General features: G+C 36.1%; 3 protein-coding genes and 1 pseudogene across 3 annotated transcripts; 2 read left to right on the forward strand and 2 right to left on the reverse strand.

Annotated features, from left to right (window-relative positions):
* Positions 1-357: 357 nt before the first annotated feature.
* LOC137710161 (elongator complex protein 3-like) lies at positions 358-1,726 on the forward strand (annotated as a pseudogene).
* Positions 1,727-3,330: 1,604 nt separating this feature from the next.
* On the reverse strand, positions 3,331-6,710 carry LOC137711374 (uncharacterized). The gene is made up of 10 exons (XM_068450608.1): positions 6,496-6,710; positions 5,892-5,917; positions 5,692-5,776; positions 5,397-5,606; positions 4,583-4,705; positions 4,434-4,491; positions 4,277-4,350; positions 3,996-4,084; positions 3,844-3,919; positions 3,331-3,720 (listed from the first exon to the last, which is right to left on the reverse strand). The coding sequence occupies exons 1-9, from the start codon at positions 6,580-6,582 to the stop codon at positions 3,850-3,852; spliced, it is 822 nt and encodes a 273-aa protein (XP_068306709.1). The 5' UTR covers positions 6,583-6,710; the 3' UTR covers positions 3,331-3,720; positions 3,844-3,849.
* Positions 6,711-7,308: 598 nt separating this feature from the next.
* Positions 7,309-13,477, reverse strand: LOC137710753 (uncharacterized). Its single transcript, XM_068449874.1, has 20 exons — positions 13,215-13,477; positions 12,602-12,688; positions 12,409-12,477; positions 12,171-12,303; positions 12,025-12,071; positions 11,838-11,924; positions 11,563-11,624; positions 11,274-11,316; positions 11,089-11,169; positions 10,883-10,999; positions 10,456-10,561; positions 10,271-10,334; positions 9,962-10,004; positions 9,535-9,795; positions 9,279-9,440; positions 8,943-9,065; positions 8,310-8,456; positions 8,055-8,141; positions 7,812-7,880; positions 7,309-7,706 (listed from the first exon to the last, which is right to left on the reverse strand). Exons 1-20 carry the CDS (start codon positions 13,344-13,346, stop codon positions 7,623-7,625), a joined length of 2,004 nt encoding a protein of 667 aa, XP_068305975.1. The 5' UTR covers positions 13,347-13,477; the 3' UTR covers positions 7,309-7,622.
* Positions 13,478-20,894: 7,417 nt separating this feature from the next.
* LOC137711511 (adenine/guanine permease AZG2-like) lies at positions 20,895-22,726 on the forward strand. The gene has a single exon (XM_068450750.1). It carries the CDS (start codon positions 20,895-20,897, stop codon positions 22,527-22,529), a length of 1,635 nt encoding a protein of 544 aa, XP_068306851.1. The 3' UTR covers positions 22,530-22,726.
* The last annotated feature ends 28 nt before the right edge of the window (positions 22,727-22,754 follow it).

Below are 22,754 nucleotides of genomic sequence, written 5' to 3' on the forward strand. Positions count from 1 at the left end.
TTTTGATGTAATAATATTGGTTTGAAATTGAATATGTCACTAATAAGAATAATGCCCAAGATTCTGTTTGTGTAACAGGAACTTATATTATTGTTTGCTTGTGTGTATTTTGATGTAATAATATTGGTTTGGAACTAAATCTGTCACTGATGAGACCAATTCTAACTAAACCAATGATTATGAACCATTTTTCATTTTCAATATTTATTGTTTTTTTATCAAGTTTTCAAATATATATTGTTTTAGAGAAGCAAATTTTTTATGGATGTTTTAGCTCACTATGATTATTACTTGAGAAATTATTAGATGGTACGATATTACCACGTCAGCTGGTGATACTTTTATTCAAATTTTAACATGTGTGCAGTTTCTTACAGCTGGATTAAAAGCTTTCTGCCAGTATCCGAGCCCGCCAGAAAGCAACCCGACGGGGTCGGGGCTGATTCAAGGCCCATGGACTGTCCGAAGAAGAGGCCCGGGTCCGAGCCATCATCGAAATCATCAGCTCTATGGTCGACCTCTCCCGGAAGGGCCAAAACGTCGACCTAAACGCCCTCAAGACCACCGCGTGCCGCAAGAACGGCCTCTCACGTGCGCCGAAGCTGGTCGAAATGATTGCAGCTCTACCGAAGTCGGAACGCGAGGCTGTTCTCCCCAAGCTCTGGGCCAAACCAGTCCGAACCGCTTCGGGCATTGCCTTCATGGCCGTGATGTCGAAGTCTCATCGGTGCCCCCACATCGCCACCACTAGAAATATTTACGTGTACTACCCCGGCTGTCTCGATTCGGACTTCGAGTACAGCACTCAGTCTTACACTAGATACGAGCCTACTAGCATGCGCGCAATTTGAGCAAGGTATGGCTTTCTCTAGTTCCTTGACGCATTTTAACGAACACCTGATAGGGAATTCAAGTTTTATTTATCCATGATTCGTTTCAAATTTTATATTTTTCGGCTTGATTGATTTTTCACCATGAAATTTAGAGCGTTGTAATGAAGAGATTATTTGAAGGAATTGGTGTTTAAAATTGGATTAGTGAAGTTAATATGGTAGTTAATCTTGTGGTTTTGTGTGTTTAGATACAACCCATATGTCCAAGCTAGAAGCAGGATAGTTCAACCCATCTTCAACCGAAGGAGGGCCAGAAAACTCTCTTTGGCCCTATAGCCCTCCAAGAAATTAATATTTTAATTAACTATGTCAAGCCATTTTTTCTTACCACCTCCAACCGAGGGGCTAAAGTGTCGTAGGCCAAACATAACCATGTGACAAAAAATCATCTCCAACCGAGAGGACCAGAGGGTCATAGGGCCAAACATAATTTATTATTTTAATTGAATTACTATGGTTACTTAAATTAAATTACCTCAACAATTTTATGTTATGGATTGTCAATAATTTTTCGAGATGGAATCTCAATAATTTTACGTCTCGGATTTTGAAAGTGGGCGACACTTGTCCAAGCAATTGCAAACCCTGCGAATGACTCCGAAAAGTAGTTTACCTTACATCAAGAGGCATACCAGCTGAAGAGATTGGGTCACATTGTAGACAAGGTTTGGCCTCTTCTATGTTTAGAGCTTAAAGAATGTATTTTCGGGTTTGTAGAATTCCATGATAGAGTAATATGCATAGTTGTTGCCTTATAACTAGTACTAAATTTGTGTTTTCAGGTTGAGTTCATCTTAATGGGTGGTACTTGTAAACTTTTTGTGGCTATATAATTTAAACACAAACAAGAAGTTGGCTGGCCTAATCATGAAGCAATAGCCATTGGATACCAAGCGGAATGATATAGGATGCGACAACACCAAAGTTTTCTACAAAGCACCTAGCCGGATACAACTACTTTATGGGAAGCATTTGTTGTATATCTAGGGTTTGCAAGGACCTTAGTATTTATACTGACTAAGGTATTAAGGTTCCGTCCATAAAGGAATCCCAAATCCCACCTTTTTATTCTATCAGTTAGGTATCATAATCACATAAAATCAAGGATTCCATCAATCTTACTTTATTACAAGACACCTAATATAATATTGATATCTTTAGGAAATCAAATCACAATATCTATATTAATCTCCAACATTACATTCCTATTATATGTTGTAGACCATTTAAGGTTGATTTACATCGGAATAAATCCAACATTTTCCCACTGGTCTTCACATATAATATTTATGTTTATACTTGAAATTAGAAATTAATATCACTTTAATGGCCATGTAGTTGTGATAACATCCTATCCTTGATACAAGTTTCTGTCAAATAAGTCTTTCAACATGGAACTAACAAGGTTGTAAGGTTGACACAACCCAAAACCTTCATAATCACACATGCTAAAATCCTCATCCACGTGAAACACCGTCAAATTATGATTGCAGAGATGAACTTTAATTACATGAATATGTCTCAACTTTTATCATCTCAGGTCCTCTTTAATGCAAACTTCTACTGCAATTGCAAACAAAACTTCATAAAACATAATTAATTCAACACCTACGAGCAAGATGAATTAACATGTTTTTTTTTACATTGATTCATATACCATATCAATTACTTTCATGAGAAAATTTTCAACACTTATGAGCAAGATGAAAAAACCCCTCACAACTAATACAACATATAAATCATGTCATGCCATTTTAAGTCGAACCAAAAGAATTAATCCACACTAACGAGCAAGAAGATTAACCATTCATTTATGATTTAAAATGCAATTTTCTTAACTGGATATCAGATATATCGCCATCTAATAATTGACCAACACATAAACATGTTGGTTAACTGCAATTTGCTTAACTGCAATTTGTTTAATAATGATTAAACAACATGCTTTAACTCGGAACTTGCACCATTTATTCAGCTGTTTTTGAATAAACCCTTGCACTAACCCATGATCCTCAACGTTAACTAACTGCTCGTTAACTAACCTCCATTTAAATTCCTTGGCCAACACTTCCAGCAATTCTTATTCTCTGAATTTCCGGACTCTCTTGCACTCTCAGCCTTTCCTTGCTTCCTGCTATCAATCTCCTTCCCTTTCTTCTTCAAAAATCAAACAATCAATGGCACTCAAACTTCGCCCTGCAAGTGAGTTTGGTGAAGGGATCGTTACTATACGCCACCGAATATGTTGAGGTCGATTCAACATATTCAAGAAACTAACATGTTCAAGTTCCCGGCAAGGTGGAGTCATTGCAGAGAAGAATGTGTTGAGGTTGATTGAAACATGAGTCGTAAAAGGAAGGCTTGTAACATTTTACATTCGTAATCAAATATCATGGCAAAAGCTTTTCCCTCTGTTTTTCGTTTGCTCAACCAACCAGAAACAAAGTACTTGTTCTCTTATAAATTAAGAAAAATCTTCAAATGTAAGAAATTCAATGTTCCACAAAACTTCAAAACATGAGGCCGAATTACAAGTTTAGACGATGAACTATAACAAACTATAGACGTTGAATTACAGGTGTATGGAAGAAATAGATTGTTAGCAAATATTTCTACTTTCGTCATCCACCAGTGCCTTTATTAAGGGAATGATACGCCATGTCTGGAGCAACTTTGAAGACGATGATCAAGAATTTGGCTTTCTTGCATCATTCGTGTGCAACATACTCCTCTGTGTGACGTATAGCATGCAGATCTACAAGAAAATATGTTGAACGGCAAGCTTGCGCCTGAAATCCTAGATGCTCATTTCAACGACTCCAAGTCCCTGAATTTAACATATGAAACATATAGAATTAGAAATTAGAAATTTGAATTGCACTTTGTGATTTGCTTACGCATTTTTCATGGTGGTATGAACTGTCTATAAATGAACTTGTGTATAGCTTACCAGCGACTACGAGGGTTTTGTTTTCTGCCCAACTTTTGAAATGCGCCTAAGCTCTTGGGTTCCTTTCCTCATCTCTCTGCAAATTGCAAACAAATTAGGAAAATCTTGCAACGAATCCAAATGTGAATTTTAAGTGTCCGAAAAAGTGATACCTTTGGTGCAAAAACACTATCAGATAGAAAATAGGGAGCAGCATCAAAGTCAGTATGGAGATAGCCAGGTAGAAGACACTTATATGTTTCTGCAAAAACAAAACAATGTGACAACATATCCTCCATGACGCAAAAATCTTCAAAAAAGAAGGAAAAATACAGATAAAAAATGACAGACAATCCTTGCAAAACTGCAATGGAAAATAAGCCAGAAGATTGAAACTATGGCACAGTTCATTCTTTATAGAAAAATCTACTGCAATAAGAGTCTGAGACCTTACCTTTCCTCCCCTAGGAAAAAGTTTCCGTTTCCCTGAGCAAGTATGAGCGTGACAAAATTGGTGCAAGAAAAACTCTACCAACAAATCAAAGTGTAAGCACAAGTATAACAAACTATAACCTATCTGAAATTGTATTAACACGAGCAAAAAGAAATACCATTAAGACGGCGGGCTGAAGGACTTTGATTAATCGGAAAACAGCTATTGGCAAGACCCTGCATTATTAAAGGGGAAAAAGTAAAAAGGATTAAACAAGGTAATGTATAAGAATCAACAATACAAACAATTATAGTGCCTTAAAGCAACCTCACATAGGTGGTGATTCCGTGCAACAGCTGCAGGATTGCATTTGGTTTTGCTTGACTTGGTATTCATCACAGCATTGCAATGTAAAGCTCCACATAAATCAGCTAAGCACTTGCTACCACTCTGCATTCATCAAATTTTTTTCAAAGAGCAAAAGAGAAACCATATAACAGAAACAAAATTCATACGTACGATTAAACATATAGTAGAAAAGATAGAGATCAAATAAATTTATAATCATGTATTGATGTATCATGCAAGTATGCTTGAAGCAGACGCAGAATAGTTCTTCAGACTTTGAAACAACTCCAGATGCTAACTACCCTTCCCGGGAGTACCAAGGTACAAAATACAGATCTTAAGAAAGGAAAGATTATCACATGGATATTTCTTTATCTGTGCTATACAATGCGATCTTTTAGAGAAGTTTAAGCCATGTAATTGTTCTTTGTCATTTTTTAAGAAATAGTTTTATGATCTAATTTATTGCGTCATGCTACAAGCCTAAAACTAAAATGATAACTTTAAATTTGCTTAATTATTTTTTCGAAAGCACGTTTATGAAACCCCAACACAACAGGGAACTGATCAACATGGACTAAATGCACACGCTTTTAAAAGAAAAGTTCTTTCATTTGCAGATAAGCTGAATAGAGATAATTTGAGGTTTATCAACTAGAAGAACAAAATATAAATATAACAGAGGATAACAAACGCAAAGAGGGCCAGCTGAAAATGAAATTGCTTCTTGCACTAATTGGACAAGTGTTCCTAATTCCTAACATATTAAAGCAAGAAAATACAGTCCACATACTACATTCAGAAGATTGTAGTGTCTGTTGTCAAAATGTTGATCAAGAAACATTTCAGCACGGAAGCTTTTCTTACAGTATCCGCACTGCCATTCGTTTATATCCAAATGAATCTTGTGCTCTTCCTGATCTCTAAATAGATCATTGTCGGGATGAAGTCGACAGTTACTTGGAATCTCATAGTGCTCGTGTTCCACAAATGGCATCAAATACTACAAAACACAAATTAGAAGTAGCCTTAAGTAGACTATTATGCATGACACGATTTTGTAAAAGCACTCAACGTTTTGCCCATACCTTCTCAATAATTTGCCAAGCTGCCCTGCTTCTGTCTCTGGAACAGTGCACTTCATGAGCATGCTCTTGCCCTTGTTCAAGAGTTCTAACATAAAGAAACACGTACCAAGTATATAACGCGAACCAAAAGAAAGAAATACTACATTCCCACTTGGATATGAAAGGTTGCCAAATTAATCCAAAGATTTAAGCCATATTACCTTGAAGATTCAGATTTTTCAAAATCCTGGATCAAGGGATGAAGAAAATAACATTAGCTTGGAAGGTCCAAGAACAAAATACATAATTAAATTCACAAAAAAAGTAAAATTGAGTATCATATGCACAATTTACGATATGATTCCAATAACACAAGCATAATTTATTTTGACACGACGATATTTTAAACTATTCTAATCCACAAGGTGGAGGATTCAAACTTGGGTGTGGGGTGAGAACAATGCCGCGACGAACTGGCCTCACACGACCATTCAAAAGTCGAGACGTTTTGAAACTCGAATTAAAGGTAAATTCAAGTTAGGGTGAAGCTCTAAAACCGCTTCTGATCAAAACCTTTGCGTTTATTTGTTGAATTTCGAACCTTTTAATCTAAATAGAAACACAATTCGTATATCTTGCTACTCTGCGTAAAGTTCTCACCATCAAAAACCAAACTTTGATCGGATAAAAATTATTACTTTACAAAACCCACAATCCAATACAGAAAATCGAAGCTTCCCAGCAAAACCCAACATCTAAACAAGTAAAAAAAATGGATCATATGCATACATACATACATACATATATATAAAGATATTGAAGTACCTGGTTTGTCTGCGTAAGGGAGGAGACTTGGAGTATGCTGAAGGATAAGAAGAGAAGGATTGAAACAAACAGGTTGGTTTTCTTCATCTCTTTCAGAAACGAACGAGTTCAATTGATGAGCTTTTTTCTGGGCAAAAGTAATAAACTGGGAAAGCTTCGGGTTGGGGTGGGGGATGAAGCTGAATGAGAATATGGGTCGGTTTGTTTTACTATTCTGCTCAAGAATAACCTGCTATCCAAGTTTTGGGTATTTTTACGAATATGCATAATTAATGACACGTTTTGAGGAAAATTTATGCAAAATAGCTCTCAAATAACAAGTAAACTTTTAATAAAATGAATTACATTTTAATTGTTTTTCTTCTAAGAATAGGCTAACAAGACGAAAAAAATTTGGAATTTGGATCATCTCCGGACTTCATTGTCTAAACCTATAAAGCAAGAAATCCAGATCATTCAACAAAGAGAAAATGAGAGACATGTCTTAGTTGGTGTGAGATGAGTCAGCGGAATGAATTAATAAAGACCGTTGAATTCAATTTGAGTGATCTGAATTTCCTGCTCTTTAGGCTTCGGACAGTGAGATCCAAAGAGAATCTCTATCCACATTTTTGTACTATATTTGTGTTTCATCTGATGTGGCAAAGTGACACGTACAAACTATGTAGTCTCTCTAGCATCTCTCTTTTTTTTTTCTTTTTTTTATTCAACATGAATAATATACTTCTTGATTTGTAGCTGAGTTGGAAGTCGACTACCCTCTTTGAATTTTTTACACTTGTGGCTGCCCCAACTAAGAGAAGTTGTTTGAAAAAAGTCAAAGAAGTGAAGTAGTTTTCACAACTTCTGGTACTTTGTACTTACAAAACCTTATAAGCATACATAAGGATACTGAGAAGACGGTCAAATGCTTCCTCTGGTGTCACTTTTTTTCAGAAGCAGTTTGAGCACGGCCATGAAGTTGAAGGAATGGATTAAAATTTAAAACAGAAGAACAAACCCAAACAAACTTGGATAAAATTCATGTGAAAAACATTAACCATGGTAATTCGCGTCTTTATCATATTCGACAACTGTCTTAAAAATACTCTATATAGCAGTACTGTGCGTACACCATAGCGAACCGCTTATCTTTTCTTCTTGCCTCTTTTTTTTGTACTAGTTTCTGGTTCTTGCTCTTCGGCCTTCTGTTCTGCTTCCAATATGGCCAACTGCACCATTCACAGAAGAATATGAAACAGAAGAAGTCAATTTACTCCGTTTGGTCTCAGAAAGAAGCCTTGTTTAAATCTTGAGACACAAAACCAAAACATTACCTCATCGAGAATTGGTTTAAGCTCTCTGTATCGAGCTTCAGCAAGATCAAAACCGTCCTTACGGAGCTCCTGTGATGCCAAGGCCACACCGTGCACATCACATGCACAAGAAAACAAATATCAGAACAGCATGAATCGGAAATTTCTTCTCCTTCAAAAATGCAGCCTACAGTATAATTGCTTCTTGGTTTTGTCATTCCCTTTTTAAGGGTTTTATCTTTCGAGGAAAAGAAAGAAGCGGACCTTTCCAGTGTGTTGAGTATGTTCATGTGCCGCCATTTGCCAGTACATATTTGTACGTTTGTAGAATTCTCTCAAAGTTTCACCAGGCTTCACAAAAGATATACTACAATATTAGCTGAAAAAGTAACGCGGTGAAGAAAATGTAAAGAATGGTCATAATCAGAAAAACAAGTACAAACTAAACCCGTAGAGTCTCATTCACGCTTCCATTATAGCTTAAAACTTTCAATAGCAATTAAAGAAAGAATGAAGTACCGTTGGGGTTCTTTGCGAATCTGAAAGCCCAAGACTGGCTCTGATCTGCTCAATTCTGGCCCGTTTCTCTTTCCTACGGAGACTCTTTCCCTCCCCTTTGATTAAAGCAACAGCATCCCCCATCTGAATCGATCCATCTTTCCCACTCTGTACACACAAAAACGCCAAGACTGAAGTAAAACAGACAGCTCAACATTTTCCTTCTTCAAAAGTGACAGTACGACAGTTTTCATGGAAAACCAGGAAAATTCAAAGCAGATGCTGGAAGAATCAAAATAAACCTTCACACCTTCAACATGTCTCGTATTATTCAGCAAAAAGTCTTGTAATTGGAATCATAGTTTCACCAAATTTTTAATAGTGATTAACAAGGATGTGTGCAACACTACTTTTAAAATTCTTTGTTCAAAAATTGAGTTAGCTGTAGATAGAGAAGTTTAAAAAAATAAAAAAATAAATAAAAAATAAAAAATAAAAAAAAAGATCTGACTGATTAACAAAGGGAGATAACTATAAAAGTACGTAAAAGGGCACGAAAGTGTATGATTACCATTATCTTACCAAACAAAATCAGGATGAATTTAATTACTAAAAATTGAAAAACCCATCTGCACTATGGAATAAGTAAAGAACCTCTTCATCATTATCATCATCAGTCTCATCACTGTTACTATCTTCATCGCCTTCATCTTCACTATCATCATCCTCATCCTCATCTTCATCCTCGGAAGCCTCAACCCATTCAGTTTCCGTTGCCTGGGTCAACGGAAAAGCAGATTCATGCTTAAAATGATGAAATTCAACAAAAGAAAAGATGCCCGGTTGTCCCAATTTTTTTATAAAATAAAAAATAAGAAAAAACTTACAACAGTAATATTTATATCTAGTGATGCTAAGAGAATTGAAATAATGAAATAAGACAATACAACACTTTAAAATATTGAGCAATTATATGTAGAGAATACAAACCGGTATGATGCACTTCCACTCATCGAGTTTGCTAAGATTAAGAGAATACAAATCATCGAGTGTGATTTCTCGATCTTTAATCTCCATCATTCCCCCATAAACATATAATGTATCTCTTCCAACAACCATGCAAGAATTGATACGTCCACAAGGCTTCACTACCTAACAAATTAACCAAATTCATGAATCAAATGAATGAATCCAAAATGTTAGAGAAAGTATAAACAAAAACATAATTATGTTCAGCATAGAAAACCTCTGGCAAATCAGAATCTTGTGAATCCAAATTAGAACTAGATTCATTTATCTTCCCATCAGTCTCTTCAGCTAACCCATCATTACCAACAGTAATGGTTTTAGCCATTTGATGTGATATACCATCAACTGTGCTTTCAAAGTCATCTGCTTCTTCATCAATCTCATTGTTCTCATCTTTTTCATTTGTCGCACATCCCTCTGGCTCAATTGAATTTATCTTATCATCATTTTTACGCTTTCGTCCAGAACTCTTTTTAGGCTGCAAAAATGAATGCAAGGGAAGCTATATGTTACCAAAACAATGGGGTTTTAAATGAACTGCTTCCGTATTATTGATTAATAAATGTGAAAGTTCTATGGGGAAAAATCCCTATACGACATTGAAATCAGTACATATTATAGTTATGAATCTAAATGTACCAGACCTTATCTTTTGTTGACTTCGCCTTCCGTAGCTCTAATGGGTACCTATACAATTAGAAAACTGATTTCTCAAATGGGAAGGAACTATTGCATGCTTATAGTTTATTGCCTACATAATCGCTCATAAACAAATTGAGAAAGTAACAATAAATAAAATGGGTCAGGAGGAGAATATTATGTATCAACTAGAGTGCAGCAAAATACTAACTGATCTTTCGAAAAAATAAAATAAAAAATAGCTTGCAGCTGATTGTACGATAATCTCAAACTGTAAAATGTATAAAACATAAAAATATTTAGGTGGGGCTTACCACCGATGGTTGTCCAATTGGAAGCCATACAGTTCGTCCAAGAACAAGCTCATCATTACATCAGCTGCATGCATCAGAAATAAAAGAAGGAAAATAAATCCACCTACACTCCAAGGGCCAATCATAGCTTCAAGCCAGGACTATATTGCCTAGTGAAATAAGATAGGTAGAAAGAAAAAACTAACCTCCAACTTCCATGTCCACCACACCCCCGAAGAGCAAAGCTCGCTTCTTATGAACACACATAGAGAACCCAGCACGAGGTCCAGGAGGCATCCCACTTTTCTTCACCTATAATATGAGTTCACAGTTATTAAAAAATCTCAAACTTACAAGCTGCTAAATGTAAGTTGCTATTCATCATTAAATATGCATGCAAGGAAACTAGAAAAAGAGTAATCAGTGTACAAAAGCTTCAGAGTGATCAACAAAAAACCACAGCATAGCTTCTACAATGTAAAACCTGCATACATGTTCTTCTACCCAAAAGTAGTATAACATGTACTTTTACACAGCAGAATATTCAACATCCGAGTATAGGAGGGGAAGTGTCAGACAATCATGTCATGTTCCATTCACAGTAATAAAAGAAAACTGTGGCGAAGTAAGAACCTTGTTCCATTCCCAAGTCCTAGGATCAAGGGACCACAAGTCTGAATGAACAATTCCCTTCTCGGAGCCAGTTTTATCAGATGAAACTTCTTTGGAATAGCCACCATATAAGAAAATCTGTCATGTCAAAAAGAGACCACAAGGTCAAATCTTTGAGGAAGTCAAGACATGATATGCATATAATGAAATTGTTCTGAATCACTCACTTCATCTTGGTATACAAAAAACTGAAAACCACTTCGGGCACTTGGCCACAAGGAACCAGGCCTAGGAGTTATTTCTTGCCACTGAAATGCAACATTGCAGAAGCATTAGTTAAACATATATGTACATAAAGTAACGAACATGAATTAATAATAGTACATTAACACGACAGAGCCAAGATCTCTACCTTGAACTGATCCAGGTCAAATACAAAGAGATCATTGTGATACCTGCACAACAAAGTATTATGTCAACTCCACATTAGCACCCCAACTCCGATTGTCATGCAACAATACATTATGGCTTGGGGCAGTTAATATGTCAAGAAAACTTCTGAAAGAACAGAGTTACAATAAAACCAACTTCGCAACTAAAAACATAGTGGCTTGCATCTGACCTCGACATAGAAAATCAACACAAAATCTTGAGCTAAATAACTATGAAACTTCAAAATATTATAAAAATCCATTAACAACCTCACTTCTCTAAGCGTGTCATAAAAGCCTCCAAAAACAATAATCTTGTGCTTGTACAGTACCTGTAACATGACCAAAAGTATAGATGTTTATAAAAATTTCTCTTTAAAGATATTCAAAAAATTGTATACGAAAGTAAGAATAGACTAATCTTTTCTTGTTAATGTCTCAACACACACACACACACACAAAAGCACGTGGAAATTAGACGATTAAACTCCATAGCCCATTCTAATGAAGTAATGGGAACATCAACCTAAGAAACCTGAATTTACCATTCGATGACCTGAGCGTGGACTTGGACTCCCTTTTAAATTTAGTAGTTCCCATTGATTTGTTTTGAGGTCCAACATCCAAAAGTCCTATAGCAGGAAAACAAAAAGGTAAAATAAACAAGGATGATAGGTAGTTTAAACAGTGAAAGCCGATTTTACAATGAACTATAATGTAAACAGGTTTCACCTTGTAGTGATGGAACCTCTCTTGGTTTGGGGAAGTAAACTCACCACCTGATGACAAACAAATGTGATGATGTTCACAATCTAAAAGAATTAAAAGTGCAAGTGCAACACGTGTGTTTACATATAAACGGAGTGTTGTCAGTATACCAAAGATGTAGAGATAGTTCTTCCAAGTGACCGCCTGGTGCGCACTGCGAGGAGGTGGACTATTGGGGCTCGAAATTAACTTCCAGTCCTGCTTTTCAACATCATAGCGGTAAAGATCACCATACACAAACGTCTGCAGCAACAAAATTAACAAAAAATCAGGTGAGCATTACGTAAAGATAAAATCCATTTAGTTCAAATAAAGCACATAGATTCTCAAAAACGATCAAGACCTAACCTTATTACCATTGTAGAATTCACCCCCATAAAGGATCAACTCTGTCTCTTTCAAGGGATTGATGCTCAGCTACACAAAAATCAAGCACAAAAATCCGAGATTAACAAAGGGTAATGCACATTTACATTCTCAAACAAAACTAAGACTGACCCACTCATCAGAAATTTCTAACAAACACCAGCACAGGCATTACCGTGCAGTTGGACCGTGGAGATGGAGCCGGGACATTTTCCTCTACATGGACTTCCTTCTTCTTAGCTTCTTCTTTTTGTATACTCGACTGTCAAAAAATTGCATATCAAATGACTTAAAAATTGAATCTTTTCTCCATATGTCCATATAAAATGTATAACTTAATCAGATTAACATCAATGTATAAACTCCAAAAGCAAACAATCACTCTTCAACATATTTTTGTCAGTACCAGAATACCCTTTTGTTTCTGCACCGACACAAAAACAACATTCCATATAATCTCACACTTTCATCTATCCAATCTTTCCAGAAAAAAATCAAATTCGAAAACTTTAACCGTGAATATCGAAAACCCAATAACCCAATTAGTCTAAAACTCCCAGAAACTATTTCAGCTGCTCTCAAATGATCCATAACACTAAATAACAAGCACCCAATACACACACACACAAACACAAATATATACATACACAATAACTTAATTGGTTTTAAACTCCCAGAAACTATTCCAGCTATTCTCAAAGGATCCATAACTCCAAATAAAAAGCACCCGAATACACACACATATATATACACACACACATATACATATATGGAGATAATGAAATTACCAAAATGGCATCGATGTCGTCCTCGGGAGAGAGCTTCTTGGTCTCTCTGCGAGCTCTCTTCTCATCAGCCTTCGCAGTTTTCTTCTCCGTCTTCTCTTTTCCTTTACCTGGCTTCTTTGTCTTCTTCCCCATTTCTCGGAACGCAGCCAAAGAGACGAAAAGTAGCTCTCACTGTTTCAGGCAACTCACTACAGAGCGGTTCGGCGCGAGGAAGAAGACGAAGGAAAGAAGGTCTTCGGGAATGACACTATGAGTGACTGTGTTTCTTTCGGCGCAATGTCGTTTATTTGGATTGTAATCCGCTGGCAGCTGGGTCGCTGGGTTTCACGCATTCACGCTGTCGTTTTTTAAAGCTGTGAGGCCCAGCCCAGATGTGGGGATTTGTTGGGCTGGGCCTTGTTTCGGCCCAACAAATTAGTACGGCTCTGATCCAATGGGATTCGAGAATGTAACGTCCATAAAATCTTCATTCAATTTTTTTACTCCATGATCAATCAACAACTACTCCCCGCAGAGGTGAAAATTTTCTCGTTTTTTCTCAGATGCCAAACACAATTTACCGCCCCCGCCTCGTAAAAGCCTTGTTAATCCACCAAACTGACGTATTTAGACTTTTACCGGTACCACATTATACTTTTCAGATAACAGCACTTAATGTAAATGGGTTCGAAATCATAGTCAACGCCTCACAAGCATGCATTAGAGATAGGATCAGTGAATTTCCAGGTGAGATTCTCTTTCACATTCTTTCCTTCCTTCCAACAAGGACTGCCGTACTGACCTGTGTTTTATCACACAGATGGAAACATACGCGGGGTTTTGTTTCGAATTTAGACCTATGTATATTTGTGCTCACCAAGATATGATTGGGGCCATACTCCGAGCTTTGTAGATGAAGTACTTCCCCCCTTGAATCGTTCAAACGTTCATAAAGTTCGTCTTTATGGTCGCGGAATAAAGGATTATTTTGATTGATCGTTTGATGCTTGGAATTGAACAGCCATTGGGAGTAATGTTGTTGAACTCAACCACCTACTTTTTGTGGTTCAGATACCATCCAAGATTCTTGTGTTACCTAGTAGTCTTTTTCTATGCAAGATCGATGTTGGAGGTTCTGAAGCTGAAACTGACATCATATGTTTCCATTGATCCTCCTACCTCCATGTTACAGTACCTTACTATCTTGTCCCAATCAAGAAGCTCTTTTCATGTTACTCTGCACTTGAAGATTTAACCATAGATGGAAGTTTTCCGTTGCGTAAAGATTGTTCAGTCTTAACATAACTGTCAATGCACCTAAACTGAAAAGACTATGTGCACGAAGGCCCCTGTGGCAGCCATGGTATGCAGACCGAATACATAGGATTTTTGCAGAAATCATCAATGTCAAATATTTGTCCCTTTCAGTATCATTTTTGGGATTCTCAGATTGAACACTGATGTACTTTGCCTACATTAAATCATTTGAATCACTTGGCGAGCTACGTCTTTCAGGACGCTACTCTTGGAAATCACTACCAAACGCGCTCAAGGTGTTGCCCAAAAAATTAATTCTACTACGAGCGTTAACCTGAGTTGATAATTAATTAGTGTCCACCCGAGTTTGTGCCTGTCTGTTGTCATGCCTCAAGACTATTTGCGTACGAAGGTTCAAGGGACGACCAGATGGGTTGGATGCGGCAAAGTACTTGTTGAAGCATGGTAAGGTTTTGAACAAGGCGAAAATTTATACCTGTGATCTTAGTAAAAAATTAGTTATGAAGTTAAGGTGGAAAGTTTCAAGGTTGTAGGGAGTTCAAAGAATTGTACAATTGAATGGATCCTTTAAAAGTTGTGGATGTACCTTACCGTATCGGATAGAACATGAATTTTGTGCTACAAAATTTTTCCCTATGAAATCTGTTATATTTCTTAAACACCCTTGTAAGTTTGCTAGACAAAGTTAGTTTCGCTACATTTTATGATTTAGAACAACTACTCCATATAACCATATACAAAACCACGTCGGATATATAGTTTTAGTTTCTTTATATTGGTCTCCATACCCAAAAAAAAGCACATTCAAGTTGTCCCCATACGACTGAGTCGCGTAAAACGAATTTAATTGGTAAAGTTTTCATCGCCGACTAGCTGAGCCATCTAGTCAGGGAATGGGGTTGGCTGAGGGTAAGCTTGTGGCTGGACCAGCATCAAAGTCACACTCTATATGAGAATCAGGCATATCACAACACTAATCTCTGTCCAGAAAATCCTTGCATCTTCCCACTATGTGGCAAGTCGTATTTTAAGTTCCTACTTCCGAAGACTTTGAAGGCCAGAACAACAAAAAAAGACCATGACTTTTGACCTTTTTCTTTTAATTTGGCGTTAGGTTAATGAATTAGCAAATTGGTATTAATTAGTATTAGAAAAATAGTCATCATGCTCTTTGTTTTTAGGAAATGCTAGTAACATTTTTACTTTATCCTTCTCATTTTACTTGTTCGGTTCTTCTTCTTATTCTGCATTGTTTTTTTATGATCGGAACTTATGTATACTAGACTATTTAAAGATCAACTTTGCAAAAGAACAACCAAATTAAAAATCATATAACCGTTTGATTAATGTTGTCAAAATTTTCGTGTTTAAGTGAGAAACATAGTTCGTTTATTTATTGGATAATCATTAGATTACTAAACGATTTTGGATTTAGTTTAATTTTTGTATAGATGATTTCAAAAGGTGATCCAAAAAATAAATAATTTCTATCATCACAATATTGCAAGATGAAAAGAAAAGTCGAAAAAAATCCTCTTTTTATTGATTCATTTAATAAATAAATAAAGCGCTATCATTAAATTTTTGCATAAATGATCATTAAAAAGTGATCTAAAAAGTAAACAATTTCAATCATCAAATAAGATTGCAGGATGAACAAAAGATCGAAAAAACTCCTCTTTTTATTGATTCATTTAAAGAAAAACGAGTGATAATTAACTTTTATAACGCGTCAATAACAGCTCTACTAAATTATCATCTTTAAGCAAGTACATCTTTTTCTATATTGACAAAAAAAAAAAAAAAAATTGTTAAGATATATACCCTCTTAAGCAGTGCTTCTTCCACCTACGCGGAGGCCTTGCTTTTGCTCCTCCCCTTCCATTTGGGTTTTGGTTCTTAACCTTTTTTTAAGTAATGCCAAACCCCAACACTAATCTCTCAGTGTTTCTCCTTTTAAAAAGTATCTAAAGTTTAATCTTCACTTTCCTTCTCTTTCTTGTCTCTCAAAAGGAGAACCCACTGGGCCACTGCTGTTTCAAGTTTCCACACACTATATAAAATATATAAAATTTCAGTTTCTGCGCATGCGATTAAGAAAAAGTAGGAGTTGTATACATGTATTAGGGTTCATGGTTTTTGAGTTGTAGCTCCTCCAAAACGGTTTCGAAGTTATCGACCAAAAAATGCCACCCACACACCCCCCCCCCCCCTTGGGGGGGATGGAGAAAACTTCTATGAAACCAGTTGGAGTTGTATACATGTAATTAGGGTTCATGTTTTTTAAGTTATAGCTCGTCCAAAGGGTTTCGAACTTATCGACCAAAAATGCCCCCCAATGGAGAAAACTTATATGAAACCATTGATGTGTACTCTTTTCTAATAGTACTGGAAGAATAGTAAATAACTTAGGTATTTGTCGATTTTTTTCTAAATTTGAAATAAGGAGCTGCTAATTTTTCTTATGTTTAATTTTAGCCTACTAACTCTGTGAACTTAATTGGCCAGTTTTCCCTTGAACTTAATTTTAACCAATTAGTCTTAAACTTTTATAATTAGCTAATTTTTTTTCAGAACTTTAATTTTATAATTGCAAAAGGTAAATTTATTTCTAAGTAATGTGGAAACATACTGTTTTTTCTTCTTTTTCTTTTCTGCTAGTTTACTCCATAAACTTTTTGTTTGAATTTTAAGGTTTAGGGTTTAGGGGGTACTTAAAGTCCAAGGGAGATTGATTAATTATAAAAGTTCAAGAGATAATGGGCTAAAATTAAAATTCAAGAAGAAAATTGACCAAATATAAAAGTTTAGAAGGATAATTGGTTAAAATTAAACTTCAATGAGGAAATTAACAGCTCCTTATAAATTCAGAGAGAGAAATCGGTCAATACCACTAAATATAATTAGCAATTGCATGAGGAGGATCGCCTCTGCTCGGAAGCCTTGAGTCTTCTGATGTATAAGGTTTTTAACGATAATGTGTATATTTCAACTCTTGACAACACTATTTCTCTCCTCCAAAACATTAATACTAATTAATTAATTGAAGTTAAAGATTAATTAAGCTGCTAATTTTGAGTACAACATTTGAACCTTTGATGGCTACCTAGATTCTTTTAACTAGTGGACAACAGAGTGACAATGGTTTGGCACCTTTTGTTAATATTATTTATTTTTTTCATTTCTTTAATTGCATGCGTTACTCACATCTTTTAATGTATCATATACTTTAGCTTTTCTTAATTTTATTATTATTGGCTTCTATATACGTATTAATAATTCATGGTCCTCCGCATTTACTTTTTAAAGGCTACCGCCCACTAGTTACTTCATATTTTTTTGTTGCTAATGTACTTCGGATATTGTCACTTAGTACTATAATCTTGTGATATTCTTTTTCATTTGTAAGTTAAAGGTTTTAGGTTCGATTCTCGCCAAAGACGAATTTGAACCATATTATTGCTAACTCATTATGAGGCTAAGCTCACCCTCCTCTCCATTAATGTAAATAATATCGTTTGTTCAAAAAAAAAAAATGTACGTCAGATATTTGGTCCCATACACTACATTTTAAGCACACTAAACCTACATTAATTTTAAGATTAGGAAGGTGGTCCCATACACTACATTTTAAGCACACTAAACCTACATTAATTTTAAGATTAGGAAGGTCTTGAGTACGAATTGTAGTTTTTGTTTTGGCTTTATAGCCAAAATGATTTATGAGATTGGTGTAATTCTTTAGTTTGATATTTGAGATTTGAAATCGAGAAAAGTAGTCTGATCCTTGAGTATGTACATTATCAATCATTTTGATCATAAAACATCTTAAGCTAAAAAGCCTTTTTTTTACACATAGTACAAATTGTAGTTTAAGATTAGGAAATCCCCACCACTAAGGGTCCACAAGACACAAGATTCTTCCTTACTCTTAAAATTATAAATATAAAAACATTTTCAGATCTTTGAAAGATTTTGATTTTGGAGTTCTCAACCTAGTCATCAACAAAAGAGAACTATATAAATAAATAAGTAAAAAAATTAAGCAAAAACTAACTCAAAATCAATATGTTTTCTTGTTGGGGCCCAAGTTAGTGTACAGATAAGAGACTTAGGTACAAGATTTATATTAATTTGGCCGGTCTCTCATCGTTTAGTCATCAAGGAGTCATATCTCTTCAAAACCCCAAAAATCTATGAGGACGAAACCAGATCATATCAAATTTAAAGGAGATTTGATAGATTATAGGTGGATGAGACATAAGAAGAAAGAGAGATATATATATATATATACCCTAAAAAAGTTGATGCATATATATGCATCTCCTGCATGGTTGCATGTCATGTGCAATGTTATTAAAGATATATAGTTAGGTAGGCACGAAGACGAACTTGCTTCGTTGCTGAATAATTAGTAGGAATTTCTGATAAATAACATGTTGCTACTTATGGTATATTTAATATTGCATAATTAAAATTAAAAATAAAATAAAATAAAATAAAGTAAAAAGTGAATATGTGTCAAACTGCTGAGCAGCCAACATGACTATTTAGTAGGAGCTCTTGCTAATTATTCAGTAGCTAAGCAAGGTTCTACAAAGATGACGTGCATGGTTAAGATCAAAGTTTTGTTATCATATGTATTCAAGTTGCAAATATATTTTGTTATATAAGAAAATTTATAATTAAAATTAATACGTGAATAAACATTACGCGTTACTTCAACAGAAAATAAATTTATCAAGTTATTGATATCAAACTCGCACGATTGATTATAACGCATGCCTATAATTAGTGTATTTAGTTGCAATACTCCCTTTTATTACCCAGCTTTGAATGAATTTGGGTTTATTGAATAAAAATACATTTTGTCAACCATTTATGTTTTACAAATTTCCAACATTATACCTCTACAAGCATTGACTTTTATAAAATATCCAATATAAAATAGTACTTAACAATTCTTTAAGAAACAAAAAACAAAATCCTGTCATGTTTTCTCTCCCACCACTCAATCGAACTTTTCTTCTCTTCCTCCAGCAAAGATTGTCATCCCAAATACAGAGCATATTTAGCTTTTCGAATATGTCTTCGTTCAAGTTGTTCAGAATTTAAGTTGAATAATTTCCAAAACTCTAGTGGCCACAAAATACTGGATCATCACATGTATAATAATGTAAGAGGAGAGCCATCAAAAGCCTCTTCTCTTTTTTTAGCCTGGAATATTAGGAGAGTCAACTGCCAAAACCTATTGCACATCTTTTACAATTTTAGAGCTCGTTTGGAAGTGTTTTTAAAATGACTAAAAATGCAGGTGAATCTTGAAAAAGTATTTGAAATGCTTTCTGGATGAAGCACTTCGAGTGCTTTTGGAACCCAAAAGGTATTTTTCTAAAAGCGATTTTAGTTATTTTAAAAACACTTCCAAACTAGTCCTTAAACAATAATTATTGCATATTTTATTTTATCAATAATAAATATGTAACTACGTATATATATATATTTTTTTTTTTTTATAAACAAACCATATTAGCCTCACAAGAGTCTCGCAATAATGTGGTTCAAATTCACCTTTAGCAAGAATCAAACATCAAACCTCTCACTTACAAGTGAAGAGGAATATCACTAGACCGTAGTACTAAGTAAGGTAACTACGTATAGTTTGACTTGCCTTTTTAATCCAAAATCAGGCAGGTTGCTTCCATAATGTATAGTTATTCTTTGTATTAACTATTTATTTTTATTTTTTGTCTATTAACTATTTAATTTCAATTTGCCCTAATTATTATTAGAATCTCCCTCCAAAAACCAAAACACATCTATCTTTCCGAAAAAAAATACAGTGCGATTGTCTCATATGGTAAATCATTTTATTAATATTCTAATACATGAACCTATGTTGATGTTATACCATGTTAGGTTATACATGAACCTATATTAATACTATACCATGTTAATCTAATTACAATAGGAAACAAATCATATTTAGTATTTACAACTAAATACCATAACTCAGGCCAGCTTACCATAAGTTTAATTACGTTGTCTGTCTATCTATATTATAATATATGAATTAATAATGTAACATGTACCAATGTAACGCTCAAAAAAAAGTTTATCCAATTCTTATCCTAAAAGCTTGTGACACCATGTGATGAAACGCTTGGAATGCCCTACTACTTCCTAAATTTCAGGTTTTCACACTTTCTGCCCTTCATGGTGCCCATTTGTCCTTAAAATATATCCAAGAAGATTCCCTTCCTAGCCAACTCAAGCATCTTGATACAAATATATATAACTCTAACCACCACCCTAGCATAAGACACAATTTCACACCAAAGAAAGAGAGACAGAAAGAGAAAGAGAGGGGAGAGATAGGAGAGAGAGAGAGAGAGAGAGAGAGAGAGAGAGAGAGAGAGAGAGATGGGGGGAGAGTTCTGTGTAGCAATGGGAAATGGAGTTCTCACAAAGATAGGCAAGTCATGGAGCAAACTAGAGAAAGGCTTAAACGATGGAGTTTCAAAGAGCAAAGTTGGCAAATACTTCAAGTTAGAAGCAAGGAGGAGTTGCTTCACCAAGGAGCTACGTGCCGGCCTAGCCACGTTCCTCACCATGGCTTACATCATCTCCGTTAACGCCACCATCCTCGCTGACTCAGGCGGCACATGCTCCATCGCCGACTGCTCTGTCCCGGTGAACCAAACCGCCACCCCGGATTGCATGATCCTCCCCAACGAAGGATACCAAAACTGCCTTGCAAAGATCAAGAGTGACCTCATTGTTGGCACAATTTTATCAGCCATGATCGGGTCGATTGCCATGGGCGTTTTAGCCAATCTACCCCTGGGGCTAGCCCCAGGGATGGGACCAAACGCCTACTTGGCTTATAATTTGGTGGGTTTTCATGGAAGTGGGAAACTGTCTTACCAAACTGCCCTAGCTGTGGTGCTGCTCGAAGGAATTGCTTTTCTTGCAATTGCTGCTTTTGGGCTTAGAGAAAAGCTGGCCAGGCTCATCCCTCATCCTGTTAGACTTGCTTGTGCAGCAGGGATTGGGCTTTTTATAGCTTTTGTGGGCCTTCAAGTCCACCAAGGCGTGGGCCTAGTGGGCCCAGACCCATCCACATTGGTTACAATCACTGCTTGTGCTAACACAAACCCAGCAACTGGTGAGTGCCTTGGTGGGAAAATGCACAGCCCAAAGTTCTGGCTGGGTGCAGCTGGGTTTATAATCACATGTTACGGCCTAATGAAGGAGATTAAGGGCAGCATGATATACGGCATCGTTTTTGTCACATTCATATCATGGTTTAGGGGCACAAGTGTGACGGTGTTTCCCAACACACAAATCGGTGACGCAGATTTCAGTTATTTCAAAAAAGTTGTCGACTTTCACAAGATTCAATCGACGGCCGGGGCTATAAGCTTCACCAACTTCAACAGGTCTGAGGTTTGGGTGGCTCTGGCAACCTTGCTCTACGTTGATGTTCTTGCCACCACAGGCACATTGTACACCATGGCCGAAATGGGCGGTTTCGTGAACGACGAAGGCGGGTTCGAAGGCGAGTACTCGGCGTACTTGGTTGATGCGGGGTCAACGGTCGTGGGAGCTGCACTGGGGGTGACCCCCATCGCGACGTACGTAGAATCTTCAGCGGGTTTGAGAGAAGGCGGGCGGACAGGGCTGACTGCAGTGACCATCGGTCTCTGTTTTTCCGTGTCGTTGTTTTTCGTTCCTCTTTTGTCTAGTGTGCCCCCGTGGGCTATAGGGCCTTCACTTGTGATGGTTGGGGTGATGACGATGAAGGTTGTGAAGGACATAGATTGGGGGAATATGAAGGCGGCTGCGCCTGCTTTCATGACCATGATTTTAATGCCTCTCACTTATTCCATAGCAAATGGGATTATTGGTGGCATTGGGCTCTACGTTGCTCTTAATATGTATGATTATTTGGTAATCATGATTAAGTGGTTGATTAAGATGAAAAGAATGGTGGGAAGAGAACATAATCAAGTGTCTGCAACAGCTCCTGTAGACTCAGCAATTGAAATTATTTGAAGCCCTTTTTTGGTTAAATTGTTGTTTTGGGGTGATTATAGGAGGACCCTTTTGTAATAAGTAGCTTTTTTTTTTTTTTTTTTTTTTTTCTCTTATTTATACCAGTGATATTACGAAAGGACAGACTCGAATACAGAACTTCGAATGCATGAGTAAATACTAACCTCTCAATCAATCAATTTTTTATATTTTTAATATTTCAGGACCAACATCCTTGTTGCTGTA

Source organism: Pyrus communis, chromosome 12, assembly GCF_963583255.1.
Source record: "Pyrus communis chromosome 12, drPyrComm1.1, whole genome shotgun sequence".
NCBI classification, from domain to species: Eukaryota; Viridiplantae; Streptophyta; class Magnoliopsida; order Rosales; family Rosaceae; genus Pyrus; species Pyrus communis.